This window comes from Enhydra lutris, unplaced genomic scaffold (genome assembly GCF_002288905.1).
Source record: "Enhydra lutris kenyoni isolate GAN:26980312 unplaced genomic scaffold, ASM228890v2 scaffoldscaffold2, whole genome shotgun sequence".
In the NCBI taxonomy this organism is placed as follows: Eukaryota; Metazoa; Chordata; class Mammalia; order Carnivora; family Mustelidae; genus Enhydra; species Enhydra lutris.
The window spans coordinates 47792096-47806005 of record NW_019154086.1 but is presented as its reverse complement, the minus strand read 5'-3'; the positions used below and the strand labels follow the sequence as shown (position 1 = coordinate 47806005).

At 38.4% G+C, this 13910-nt stretch overlaps 1 protein-coding gene across 1 annotated transcript in view; it reads left to right on the top strand.

The window, feature by feature from the left end:
- The window catches only part of LOC111149041 (general transcription factor IIE subunit 1), a 40032-nt gene that overhangs the window by 11219 nt on the left and 14903 nt on the right, over window positions 1-13910 (top strand). Inside the window, exon 3 of the mRNA XM_022505937.1 lies at window positions 9652-9853. Within this exon, the coding sequence (XP_022361645.1) occupies window positions 9652-9853 (202 nt within the window). The remainder of the gene's footprint in view (window positions 1-9651; window positions 9854-13910) is intronic.

Here is a 13910-nt window from a genome sequence, read left to right as displayed (position 1 = left end):
TATTCAGTGGACATGTCATTTTCAGAAGTTTTGTTTCTTTTTTTTTTTTTAAGATTTTATTTATTTATTTGACAGACAGAGATCACAAGTAGGCAGAGAGAGAGAGAGGGGGAAGCAGGCTCCCCGCTCAGCAGAGAGCCCGATGCGGGGCTCGATCCCAGGACCCTGGGATCATGACCTGAGCTGAAGGCAGAGGCTTTAACCCACTGAGCCACCCAGGCGCCCCTTGTTTTGTTTCTTTAAGCAGTAGCTATGACAGTAAAGTGATGGTGTATTAGGATTCTAGAGTCTTAACTTTTAGTCTTGGGTTATGTTAGTAATTATCACGTTGGGTGAATCCTGTAATCATTCTAGGTCTTTTTTTAGCATGTGTAAAATGATAAGTTCAGTCTGTTCTATACCATATATGGTTTCTCTCAACTCTAATTTCAGAGCACCCTTTGTTTTGGGAAATAGTAGATATTTTAGGCTAGGGTTTTATCACTGCTTTTAGAAGATGATGTTAGTCATTTGGGGTTAATTTGAAAGCCTTGGTTAGGAATCGAAACTCTTGGTTGTAGTAGTATTTATGTAGGAAGTATGCTCTATTTAATTAGGCCATCTTCAGAAACACTTTGTGGCATAATGGAGAATAATATTTACAATTTTTTGTCAGTTTTATTTTCCAAAGATTCCAGTTCACTCCCTTTCCCCATGTATATGTAACACATGAAATATTCATTGAGAAGGGAAACAATGTCCAAATATGCTTCCTAAGGTATATGTGGTGGTTGGATTTATACAGTATGGTAAAATTAATCCCATATGTTAGTGATATGTCTTGAAGTTTTATAGTTTCCTCTTTATCTCATTAAAATCCTCAGAGTTCTAGTCCTAGTTACTTGGTTTTAACATGGAACTATCAATTGCCTTTTGTTTTATTTTGTTTTTCCTGGAAGTTTTTGAGTGAGAGGAGTTTGTTCAGTTTTTCACAGGATTGTCTAGATAAGTTATTTTAGCCATTATCTCTTGCTTAGATTTTGCATTGTTCTCTTAACTAGCCTCCATGCTTTCGCTCTTGCTGTCCATATGGACTGTTTGTCACAGTAGCCAGTGACCCTTCTTAAAAAGCACATTAGGCTCTTTCACTCTTCTGTTCAAAACCCTCCAGAGGCCTCTCCCATCATTCAAAAAAGTCAAAGTCTTTAACAGAACCTATAAGGTCTTTTATCTGCCCCCCCCCCCCCCCCCTTTTGGAGTCTCTCTCTCTCTCTCTCTCTCTCTCTCTCTCGTGTTCTCTCCACAACCATTGTACTGGCCATTTATTTTTGCCTTGCCTGCACCAAGCATATCTTCACTTACTTGCTTATTTACATGCCTTGTCTTCTTGCCAAATATCTGACTCCATTATAGCTTTTAAGTCTCTTCTCACTTGCTTTATCAGAGGGGCCTTCCCCAAGTTTCTTGCGCCATAGAGCATACCCCTTTCCATTGTGCTTCTTTTCCTTTATCCTCTTTTTCTTTATTATACTTATCAACACCTGGTGTTATTTTTTTATCTTGACTAATTCCCACTAGAATGTGAGCTCTACAAAAACAGCTCAGAAGATGATGGGTTAGACATAGAAGGTGGGAAATTTTAGGACATCAATCGCACCTAGTGAAGGGTCCATGGACAAAAGGACGAAACTGATACAAAGTGACAGTAAAGCAGAGCTTTATTTCGCGACAAGCATCGAGAACCAAACCAACCAGCTGGGGCCACCTCTTACAGAGAGGGCGACCCTTCCCAGCCTCACAGACTAACTTTTATAGAGCAAAGGCCGTGTGGTTGGGCCTGGCCACACACAGGTGGCCAGTGAGATTGCAACATACAGAGAAAGCTGCACAGTCATGCTAGGTCACACACCGGTGGCCAATTGAATTACAGTTTACCCCATAGTAGCTATTTGAACTAGCCTATCACCTTGGTCAGAATTGGCGCCCAAAAGGCAGCCCGCATTCTTTGTTAGTCAGGGAGATAGTATGTGCGCTTTACTGATTGGATGTCTCCACCTGGCCTGACTTGTCCTTGCATCTGGGCTCTGTTATCTCTCCCTGACCTGACATGTCCTGGTATATGGGCTCTTTCATCAGGGGCTGGTGGGCCATATTTTACTGGTTTCCCAGACTTGTTTCTAAGGAAGTTCCTCGGTGGGGGGGGTGGGCAGGGTCAGTTTAAATTTTACTGCATAAACAACAAAATGGCTGTTCAACCGAGGTGAAATCACTCTGGCTAAATAGGCCCTTACACTAGGGTGAGGGCTGTGTGGTAGCAGACATTTGCCTTTCCCTGTTTCCTGGGCTAGCCTTGAGGATTTGGGCTGCAGCATGGCTCTAGCTTCAGTACTACAGCACCTGTGCCATATCAACGCAATTGGGCCTGTTTTGATTTTTTTTTTTGGGGGGGGAGGGTAGGAAAATGACTGAGTAATCCAGTTGCAATTAATACTCTTTGCAAATCTTTGACAGTGAATTCTGGCCATTAGCTGATGACCTATTCATTGCATGTACTGGAGTGGAAAGCGAAAAAATATAATTTTAAATAATGTCTAATTGTTTAGGGAGTTGACTCATATCTTCCGCCCTTTTCCTCAATTATGATAAACTTCCAAAACATTTTCCTTTTTTCAAAGTAAGGAAGATAAACATTTTTTCACTTTAGTTTTATTTATATTTATTGTTCCTTGACTGAATATGCAGATAATTAAAATAAGTGTGATGTTTGCTAAAATGAATAGCATGTTAGAAAGAGTGAAGTGGAATACTTTGGCCAGCATAATAAATTTTCTCCTTCTGTGTTAAGCAAAAGAAAAACGTTTGAATTTTGTTGAACTTTTCTTATTTTTTTATTCTTTTGTTCCTAACCCTTCTCTCCCCTCCCCACTCCATCCCCCTGCCCTCAGTTTCATTTTTGTTTTTACATTTTTTTTTAATTTTGGGAGAAAGTTAAAATTGTATAAACTACTTCTTTCCCCTCCTCTTTCCTCCTCCCCACTCTCATGCCAACAATTAGGTCTCCATTTCTTTTCTCATTTTGGAGTGATAACTTCCCTTCATTAGAAGAGTCCCAAGTCATAGAGTTGGGGCATTCATATACTATTGAAAGGACAACCCTAAAATATAGTTTGAAATATCTCTTTGTAAAAGATCTTTTTTCTCCCTACTTTCAATACCTGTTAGTTATCTACAACTGGATGTATTTTGATCTTCTGGTGAACCTGATGCATTAAGACTCAGCTGAATAAATGCTGGGCGTGTAATAGGGACTTAATGCTTGTTACAAATCCTCTCCTGTTTTATATTTTAAGAAATTAGAACCTATGTATATACATGGGGTAAGTTTGCTAAATTGTAGCTGGCAGGGATGTAGGTTGGGGAAAGAATGTGTAACTCAGGGTAGTGAAGTGCTTTTAGTTTTTGAGTCAGGAAGATTCATATTTGCATCCAAACTTATTGATTTTTGTTTTTAAGTTATGACCTGGTAAACCTAAAACTCTGAGTTTTATTCCCTCGTATGTTAGATTTGGATAATACAGTTGGTACAGACTTGGCTGTGAAGAGCACATGGGAATATTTGTGAATAGCTTTCTTAGTTCTTTTGTGGTTTCTGAGTGTAGATGATCAAACAAATGTGTTATCTTTGGACTCTTTTTTTCTCCTAATCCCATCATTTGTCCTGCTTTGTCTGTCTTTGTAGACTCATTTTCTCCCTGCTGCCACATTCTTACATCTAATTTGCATGTTCCCCTCTGGGTGGCTCGGTCACTGTTCACTGTTTCTGGTTTTTGCCTTCTTAATCTTGAAATGAAAGATGTCATAGACCTCTGAGTTTCAACTTGTTTCTTCTCTCATACTTAAATAGTATAATCAATGCACACTACATAGTACAGAGTGGTCCAGTTACAAGAAAAGTTGGGATATTTATCATATCGATTATTTAACAGCAGCTCTCCACCAGAAGTATTTGTTAAAATTCCTTGCGGAATTTTCAAAATTTACATTCCTGAGCCCCACTCTAGACCTATTGAATTAGCATCTCTGGAGGGGAGCCTGCGTATTATTTAAAAATTCCACTAGTAATTTTTATGTTTACACTCAGTGAAGAACTGGCTTGTTGGAAGACTATCTCAATCCACTGAGGTAGATCAATAATTACAAATGGTAGTTTTGATGGCCTCATGTTCTTTCCCAGAATCCTTCAATCACTTTTCTTTTACTCAAAAATCAAAATCAAAATGAGGCTTGGCATTGAAGACTCACCGTGACCACCCTAGTTTATCCTGTTAACTATGATTCTTTTTGATAACTCTATTCCTACTACACCAAAACTGCAGTTAAGCATTATTTTCAACTACTTTCCTTATGATGGTCTAGAATGTCCTATTCTCCTCTCCCTTTCCTTGAACTCTACAACAATTGCTTTCAGCTAGAAGTCGTATTCCTTCTTTGAACTCCCGAACACTTAATGTACTTTATTTTTGGACTGATCTCACATTAGTCTCTAGATACCTTTCATCTCTACTAAGCTTTAAGCTTCTTGCTGATAGATTTTGTGTCTTTGTGTGTTCTACCACCACCTACTCAGTAGAAGGGAACTTAGTACATAGTGTGTGCCAAGCCCCCCCCCTCCAGTGCCACCTCTCATTTTGAGAAAGGTTATTTGCATTTTTTAAACCTTTTTTTTTTTTTTCCCCCAGAGAGGAAGGGAGAATCCTAAGCAGGCGCCGCACCCAGCACAGAGCCCAATACTGGGCTTGATCTCACAACCCTGAGATCATAACCTGAGCCAAAATCAAGAGTCAGATGCCTAATTGAGCCACCCAGGCACCCCAAACTGATTTTCATTTTTTAGTGTTCACTGAAACTTTAAAAAAAATGCTCTGGTTTATTAAGGTCATCTTAAGTCTTTTTCTGTAAAATGTAGAATTTCTTCTTTTTCTTCTTGGATATCAGACCTGGCTTTTGACAGGATGGTTCTTATTTATAATTTGTGTTTTTGTGATAAACATAGAACTTAAGATGTCAGGCTGTCTTTTCCTTTTATAATGTTACCCAGACGTGATGATTGTTGGGAGACAGTACATCATGATTTGTCACATGTTATGAATGTCTTGCAAGCAGAGGTAGTGACTGCCTTTTTTCTGGACTATTCTTTTTCATGGATGTTTATTTAGCCTCAGAAGATATATTCTCTCTAGAGCAAAGGGCAAGTTTGCTTATTGTTCAGTATAATAAAAATAGAGTTTCCCTCCAGAGCACGTTTTCTTAATGTCTAGTGTCGTAAAGACATTACCTTCTAGAGCAAAGATAGGCATGTTTGTGCTCTTTATAAGAAAGTTGGGTTCCTTAACTTCAGGGTCCCCTGTAACGTAACTCACTGCATGTACAGTTGTCACCCATCCCTCTTTGCATCACTCAGTGGGAACTGGGGCTCAGAGAACTGGCACAAAAGCGGACACTGGCTACTGCTATTGCCATGAGTAATAAAGTTCTTTATTTTTGACCTAGGAGTCTTATGTCTTTCTCTAGCATCCATGAAACTGCAAGGATAATTTGTTAACTTACAAGTAGGATAAAAATCTCAGATCTTGCACAGTTCTTGACAGTAATATAAAAGCTACTCTTCTCAGAACGGCAAAATAGGCCTTGCTGTAAATAACTTGTTAAATCTTAAATCTAAAGTAAACCTGGGTCTCTGGAAGCTTACTGGGATTAGGCTAGAATTCCTTATGACTACATACTATCTTCTCTTTTCCCATTTTTTTATTTTCCGCAAAATCAGATTGAGTCAAGTTAAAGGACTGTTATTCTGAGATTTCCTTCTGTCAAATGATGATGTTAACTGTAATCTCCTTTTTTCTCTCTCTTTTTCCAAAATAAAAGCATTGCTATTTTATATGGAGGAACTACACTGACAAGCATGTTGATTTGTTTACTTAGCTGAAGTTTGGAATGTATGCTGTCTTCAAAAGAGAAATGGGATATTTGAGAAGATTTTTTTTTTTGGTTGTAACATGACAATTTTAATGATAGGTAACCTGATAAATTAGATAAATGAAATAATATGTTGGATGGTGACAAATGTTAAGGGGGATAAAGGGAAGACAACAATGCTGAAATTTTAGATATTGTTGGCTAAGGAAGCCTAACTGAGGTGACGTTTGAGTGAGGAACTGAAGTAAGTTAGGAGACTAGCCATTTGACTGTCTGAAGGGAAAAACATTCTGAGCAGAGTGAACAGTAAGTACAAAGGCTCTGCAGCAAAGTCTCTGTGTGGTGCAAGACATTGAGGAGGCTGGGCTGTAATGCTTTGAAGACGTTATGTTCAGAGGATTATAGTCTTACCGTTTGTCTGAGCTGTCTTTCTGTGTGCCTCAAGAGAACATTTGCTTTTATGTTTATCTGTTAGGTATTTCATTTGAGGAAGGGGATTTTTTTTACTTTAAAAATAATTTTGAAAACTACTGAATTAGATAACTTTTCTGCATTATTCTCTAGTTTTCATTGATGGTCTCTGAAAGTGCCCATCCGTCTTTCAATAGTGAACCTAATCCCACATCAGTGTGGTTTTTTTTTTTTTTTTTAAATTCAGCAGGTATTTGAACTCTGATTTAGACTTCATATGATTTATTTTTTCACTTTTGTCTGGATTATATTCTTTATGTTTTTGTTGAAGAGAAGAGGCTGAGGCAGCCTGGAATAGTTAGAGAATAAGAGAGCATACCAACTAAAACCTCTCTAGCCAAGTTTTCTAATTATCCTTTGTTACTAAATGTAAAAGCTGGTTTTCAGTTCTTGTTGACCTTGAAAATTAACACCATCCCATTTCCTCCTTGAGACATCCTATCCTTCTGGTTATACCTTTTATCTCAAGGCTTCCTCTTTTTTGGGTTTATATCTTGATTGCTTATGCTATTCACTCTTCTTACCTTTTTAGATACTCTGACTTACTTTTTAGCTTTAGTTACCTCTGTGTTGTTGATTCTCCATCAGAATTTCTGTCTAAATCCCATTCTTGAACTCTAAGTGGTGATAAGAATTGGCTTCTAACATAGCCATTTTGATGGCCAGTGGGCAATATGGATTCAGATATCTAAAGCAACTTTTCATCTTTTCTCTGCAAAGCAAAAAGAACTTGTTCTTTCTCTATTTTGGTAAATAATATCCTTGTCCAGTTGGTTAAGCTAGAGTCTTTATGTTGATGTCCAGTAGTTAAAGACCATTAGGTACTTTGTACCCACAGGTAAACAAAGTTGGGTTTATTGATGCTTTCTGCAGCAAAGGAAGCCACATGGAGTACCATGGAGTTTCTTGGGAAGAACATGCTTTACAGACTTAGAGAATTTGGGCTTTGATAGGTAATTTGGAGAGAATTCAGGGAAATGGTGGTGGTTTGCTTTGTATTGGGTACTGTCAGGAATGGGGATAATTCTAGGATTTGGGTGTCTTAATAAATCTTATCTAGCGGATGAGGACAGGGTGAGACTAGGACTGTAATTGGTAAAGAAGCGACAGTCACTCATGGCAGTGGGATTATTTTGTGTGATTACACAGAGACCTTGTTTTGCTTGTACTCTGTCAGACTCAGACTCAGACAGGCTTGGTTTTGCCTCACTTCCATCATGGACACAGAAGACTTCAGCTGATGTTGGTAACCTGTGAGATTCTGTCTGACAGGAAAACACTACAGCCTAGTTATGAGTGCTGGGCCACCTCCTTACTGTAAGGGGCTGCTTTTCTCTCTTTCTCACTTATTTGGAATAGATATAAAAGGTCAGGTACCATTTTAGCAGCAGGAAGATGAATGAAGAGTATTTTAGACAGGGTATATGAGCAAAGAATTTGCACGATATTGGCTATTTATGTGAGAAGTGGCAGTGAAACTTACACTACTTGAAATGTATCAATAGGATCTAGTGTTACTTTGAGTTAGAGATGCCTAGTCTGTTTACTCCTTACCAGGAAAAGAGGGGTTTAGAGCATGTCTCAATCCATATGTATCAATCACATATAGAGCTTTTTAAAGTTAAATGTTTGCATGCTTAATGTGGGCCAGGCACTAAGTACGTAGATTATTTTTTTTTAATCCCTCAGGTAGATTGGGTTAGAAATGAAAGGTGCATAGCTCTGGCATTAGGAACCAAACTGGAAATCCAAGTGGGGCTACTGGTATGGACTATTAAGTAATGTTTAAGAGTGTGAGTTTGGGTTTGACTCCTCCCTACCAACAATTAGTAGTTATATCATCTTAAGCAATTTACTTATCCCCTTAGGACCTCTGTATTTATACCAACCTCCGAGGGTTGGTGATAACTTAGTAAGTACAAAATACACAATAGCTGCTATAACTTCTTTTATTGGCTCTGTGACTTTGGACCAGTCACAAAACTCCTTAGAGCCTCAGTTCTGATGTCGCTTTATAGGTTTGGTATAAGGATCAAAAAGTATACATGTAAGTATTTTATAAACAGAAAGCACTATACAAATAAAATAAATATAATATCTAGGATATTATCTTTCAAGTATTTGAATTTACTTGACAGGTAAAGGACTGTGGTTGGGTTATGATGTTTTTGGGCCAAATTATAGAGTATTAGGATGAGAAATTTAGATTTAATGTTGTTGACTTAAGAAATTCAGCCACCAGAGGTGCCTGGGTGGCTCAGTTGGTTAAGCATCTGCCTTTGGCTCAGGTCGTGATCCCAGGGTCCTGGGATCGAGCCCCATGTTGAGCTCCCTGTTCAGCAGGAAGCTTACTTCTCCCTCTCCCTCTGCCTGCTACTCTTCCTGCTGTGTGTGCTCTCTTGCTCTCTCTCTGTCAAATGAATAAATAAAATCTTAAAGAAAAAAATAAATTCAGCTACCAGACAGACTTAGGAGTGGGGGGATGAGAGGACAAAAGTGGTGGCATAGGAAACTGGAATTGGAGAGGGAGAACCTAGGGGTTCAAAGATCAGATTTAGGCAGCTGTTTCAGGCTAAGTAATGGTGGCCTGGATTAGTGAAAGAACAGTAGATGTGAAAAATCTCAGATGTTTCTAAGGAATTACTACAATTTAGTTACGAGTTGAGTGTGAGGGATATAAAAGTAAGAACAATAAAGACTTCTTGAACTTTAACTTTGGAAATGGATTGGTTAAGTATGTTTAGGTATAAATGGTTAATAAGTTTGAAAAAACAGCCTTGTGACAATGTACGGGATGCCTAGGGACTTGGTTCTAGGTATTGTTTGGCTTTCCTTATAATGCAGGCCCCAATTTGTAATGTGCAAAAAGCAAGGCAGTTGGAGAAGGGTACAGGTTTCAGTGGCAAGTTGTAAAAAATTTGGTTTTAAGTATATTTAAGTATAAATATGTTAGAAATATGATGAAAAACTTTGCTGTGCTGCAGGTAGAAGTGAAATTACCTTGAAATGCATTAAAAGTGATAGGTGGCCAGGTGTGTGATAAATATTGATTGTAGAATCTCATTGGCGGGCACATTGATGTTCACTGTAAAATTCTTTGAACTTTTCTGCATTTGAAAGTTTCAATAATAACATGTTAGAGGAGGATAGAGATACAACTCTTTGGTTAAAAACTAGTCTTGAGAATTTCTCTTGCCTGACCTGAGACTTTTGTTTCCTCTGTAGGAACTTTCCGCTGTACTTTTTGCCATACAGAGGTAGAAGAAGATGAATCAGCAATGCCCAAAAAAGATGCACGCACACTTTTGGCAAGATTTAATGAACAAATTGAGCCCATTTATGCTTTGCTTCGGGAAACAGAGGATGTGAACTTGGCCTATGAGATACTTGAGCCAGAACCCACAGAAATACCAGCTTTGAAACAAAGGTTAGTGTTGACCTGTGCTCTCACCAAGAACACTTTTAAGCTGGCCCTTGTTTTAACTCCCAGTACTTTTGAGAGCAGTAGTGAGTAAATAAGATACCCACGACATTAAAAGTGGATGTTACAGAGTTTCTCAGTTTTACCACATTTGTCTTATTAACTTGTGCCTGTGATGAAATTTGTTTGTACTGAAAGCAGAATGGTGTGGGCCTTGGGCAAAAATCTTTAAATAGTCAAGTTTGACTATTTAAGAACTCAGTCTGCTTGGACCCGCTGCAAATCAGCCAATTGTTAGCTAGTCCTAAACTGGAAGTGCCTCTTGGGGATATTTGAATTTTCCTAGCCACGTCCTGAAGGACGAAGTTCTTTGAGGAATAAAGCATTTGTGTGCTCTCTCTCTCTCTCTTTTTTTTCTTTACTTTGAAGCTTTAACTGTACATTTCTTGTCTTAGTTTTCAGTGCAACTTCTTTGAAAGTAAAGTATAGTAGGTATTACATATGGGTTAATACTTTTTACTGTGGCTCCCTGTTTTTATTAGTGTGCTTTAAAGTTTGAATTACAAAGGTAACCTTGCTTTTGGTGTGCCATAGAAAGTTGTTTATATTCTTTTTTGGAAAACATAAATGTGAATTGGGTTAGGGAGTGTTCTACTCTGCCCCTTTTCTGGTGCCACATGGAGGCTTATAGTTTATACCTTTCCATAGAACCCAGTGTTGTAACTGTATGGTTTTCAGGAGCACTCTCAGTATTGTATATGCTGTGGTACCGATATTATAGACAAGCCAATTCTGGTCAGTCCTGAGCAACTTGAGTTTCTTTTGGATGGTTAAAAACCATCCAATTGTATAGAAAGTTTTATGTCTATATAAGTTGTTAAGAATTTTCTAGCCTAGTGTCATGGATTAGTTAGGATGCCTTTATCTGTGATAACAGAAAACCAAACCAGAGGTGGCTTAAACAGTAAGAAAAACCTGCCTGCTATCACCAGAAATGCTGAGGTAGTATAGTTCAGAAGTAATTTCACAGCTCAGTTACATACTCAAGGATCTAAATTTGTTCCATGTTTATGCTCTGATGAACTCAGCTATTGGTTTTCCTCTTGGGACCACAAGAGGGGCTAGCCTCTGATGGCTATGTCTTTTTTTCTGCAAGTAGAAGAAAATGTCCAAATGTAGAAAAGGGAACTGCTTCTTCCTGTTGTCCTCTTTTAAGATTGAAGAAGGCTTTCCCAGAGGACAACCTTCATCCTACTCTATCCCCCATTGTCTCACCAGCCAGAATTGCTGCATATGTTTATTTCTGAACCAGCATCTGGCAAAGGAAATGAGATCACATGGTTGCTGCTTAGATTAGTGAGGGTTTACCTCTTAGGGCTGGAGAAGATCCCTGAGTCCTTTGGAGCAAATAGCCATTGGTATTTGAATAAGATCAATAAGCAAAGAAAGAAAGAAACCACAATTGGTAGGCAACTAATATCATTCACATCACAGATACCTTCTAATTTTTGTACTGGTCATTTGGTTTCTTATCAAGAAGTATTTTTTATATCTCTTTCTGTTGGCTTAAGTAATACCATAACCCTGACATAGAAGCCTATGAGGAAATTGATTTTACAAAAACATATAATTTTCCAAGCCTGTGGGTCATTTCATGTTGAAATATGCTTCAACATTCTCTGATTGTTTTCTACACAATGTAATAGTATCTGTGAATCATTCTTGTGTTTCTTCCTCTAAATATAGTGATTTTTCTGTTTATAAAGATGCTTCCCATTACAGTAGCATTCATTCAGCACACCACTGACATCCCATCTCTAATATTCTCCTCCTTACACAGTTCATCTCCCATTCAAGGATCTGTATTTATAAAAATATCCCTCACTCCACGCCAGAGACAAGTCTTGGTGGTACAGCAATGCTGGAGGCATGATAGTAGCTCTGTATCTAGTCACCTGGTTTCTCATTAAGAATGATGGTTACTCCAGGGATTAAGAAGAATCAGGAAACAGAGGAAACAGACTGATCAGGAAAGGCTGATAGGTTGGTCACTAGGGAAGAAAGGCAGAAATGGAGGCAGGCAAGAGAGCTAGAATGGAGTAGCTGGAGCTGCCAGCCAGAAGTAAGTCCAGTTGCTTTCACGTGGTCAGGAGAAGGACTATTGGAACTGGGTTAGAAGGTGTTACCTTGGCTGAGATGGCCTCACCAAGCATTTGACAAGCTCCACTGCTTGGATATGACATCCTGGAAATGGTATTGATTTAGCCTTTCTGCACTGTAGGATCTGCTTCGGAGCATAACAGTTGTATTATAGCTGTCTTGCTCCCGGTATAAGAAGAGAAACATCAAATAGGATGGCATGAGAGCTCAGAGATGATAGTAATTAATTGATTAAAAAAAGAAACAAGTGGCTTCATTGTTACTTGGGTTACTGATCTGTAACCAATTAAATTCTAGTTTATCCCTAGATTAGAAACCAGAGGCTGCCTCTGCAGAACTCTGTAGTCTTAACTCAAGAGCTGATGGACAGTTCCAGCCTTTCAGCAAGTCAACCCATTGGTGATGTTTAAAAAGTCTCTCTCTCTTAAATAGAGTTTTTTTTGTCAGCAATCTCTCCTTTTTTGTCATCTCTTACCTAACACTCACCTTAAAGATCTTTAAAATTTTAGTTTTGAAATATTCCTCCCTCACCCCTGAGTGAGTTATAGGTCTTAAAATTTCTAAAATTTCTTAAATAATGTAAAAAAATTCAAAACTGAATTGTCACTTTTATCATCTTTAAGTAGAATGTGTACATTCTTTCCATAGAAGAAATTTAAATATGCAGAAGGAGTGAATCTACCTGTCTCTCATCTTGATTATCTTTAGTGTCACATTTGCTATTAGATTTGTCTGTAACTGTTGTAAAGGTCGAAATAAAATCTGTACACTCAACTGTCCATAGTTAAAAGTACCTTTTATTTATTTTTACTTATTTATTTTTAATTTTATTTTTTTATTTTTTCAGTTCCAAGATTCATTGTTTATGCACCACACCCAGTGCTCCATGCAAAACGTGCCCTCCTTCATAGCCACAACCAGGCTCACCCATCTCCCACCCCACTTCCCTCCCAAGCCCTCAGTTTATTTCTGAGAGTCCACAGTCTCTCATGCTTTGTCTCCCCCTCTAATTTCCCCCAGTTCACTTTTCCTTTCCTTCTCCTAATGTCCTCCATGTTATTCCTTATGCGCCACATGTAAGTGAAACCATATGATAATTGACTTTCTCTGCTTAACTTATTTCACTCAGCATAATCTCCTCCAGTCCCGTCCATGTTGATACAAAGTTGGGTATTCATCCTTTCTGATGGCTGTGTAATAGTCCATTGTATATATGGACCATATCTTCTTTATTCGTCTGTTGAAGGGCACCTTGGCTCTTTCCACAGTTTGGCGATTGTGGCCATTGCTGCTATGAACATTGGGGTACAGATGGCCCTTCTTTTCACTACATCTGTATCGTTGGGGTAAATATCCGGTAGTGCAATTGCAGGAACATAGGGTAGCTCTATTTTTAATTTTTTGAGGAATCTCCACAGTGTTTTCCAAAGGGGCTACACCAACTTGCATTCCCACCAACAGTGTAAGAGGGTTCCCCTTTCTCCACAACCTCTCCAACGCTTGTTGTTTCTTCTCCTGTTAATTTTTGCCATTTGTGTAAGGTGGTATCTCAGTGTGGTTTTGATTTGACTTTCCCTGGTGGCTAATGATGATGAACATCTTTTCATGTGTTGTTAGCCATTTGTCTATCTTCTTTGGTGAAGATACACACTTTGGTGAAGTGTCTGTGTCTTCTGCCCATTTTTTGACATGATTATATGTTTTTTGGGTGTTGAGTTTGAGAAGTTCTTTATGGATCTTGGATATTAGCTGTTTGTCTGTAGTGTCATTTGCGAATATCTTATCCGATCCTGTGGGTTGCCTCTTTGTTTGTTTTTTTTTTTATTAAATTTTATTTTTTATAAACATATATTTTTATCCCCAGGGGTACAGGTCTGTGGATCGCCAGGTTTACACACTTCAC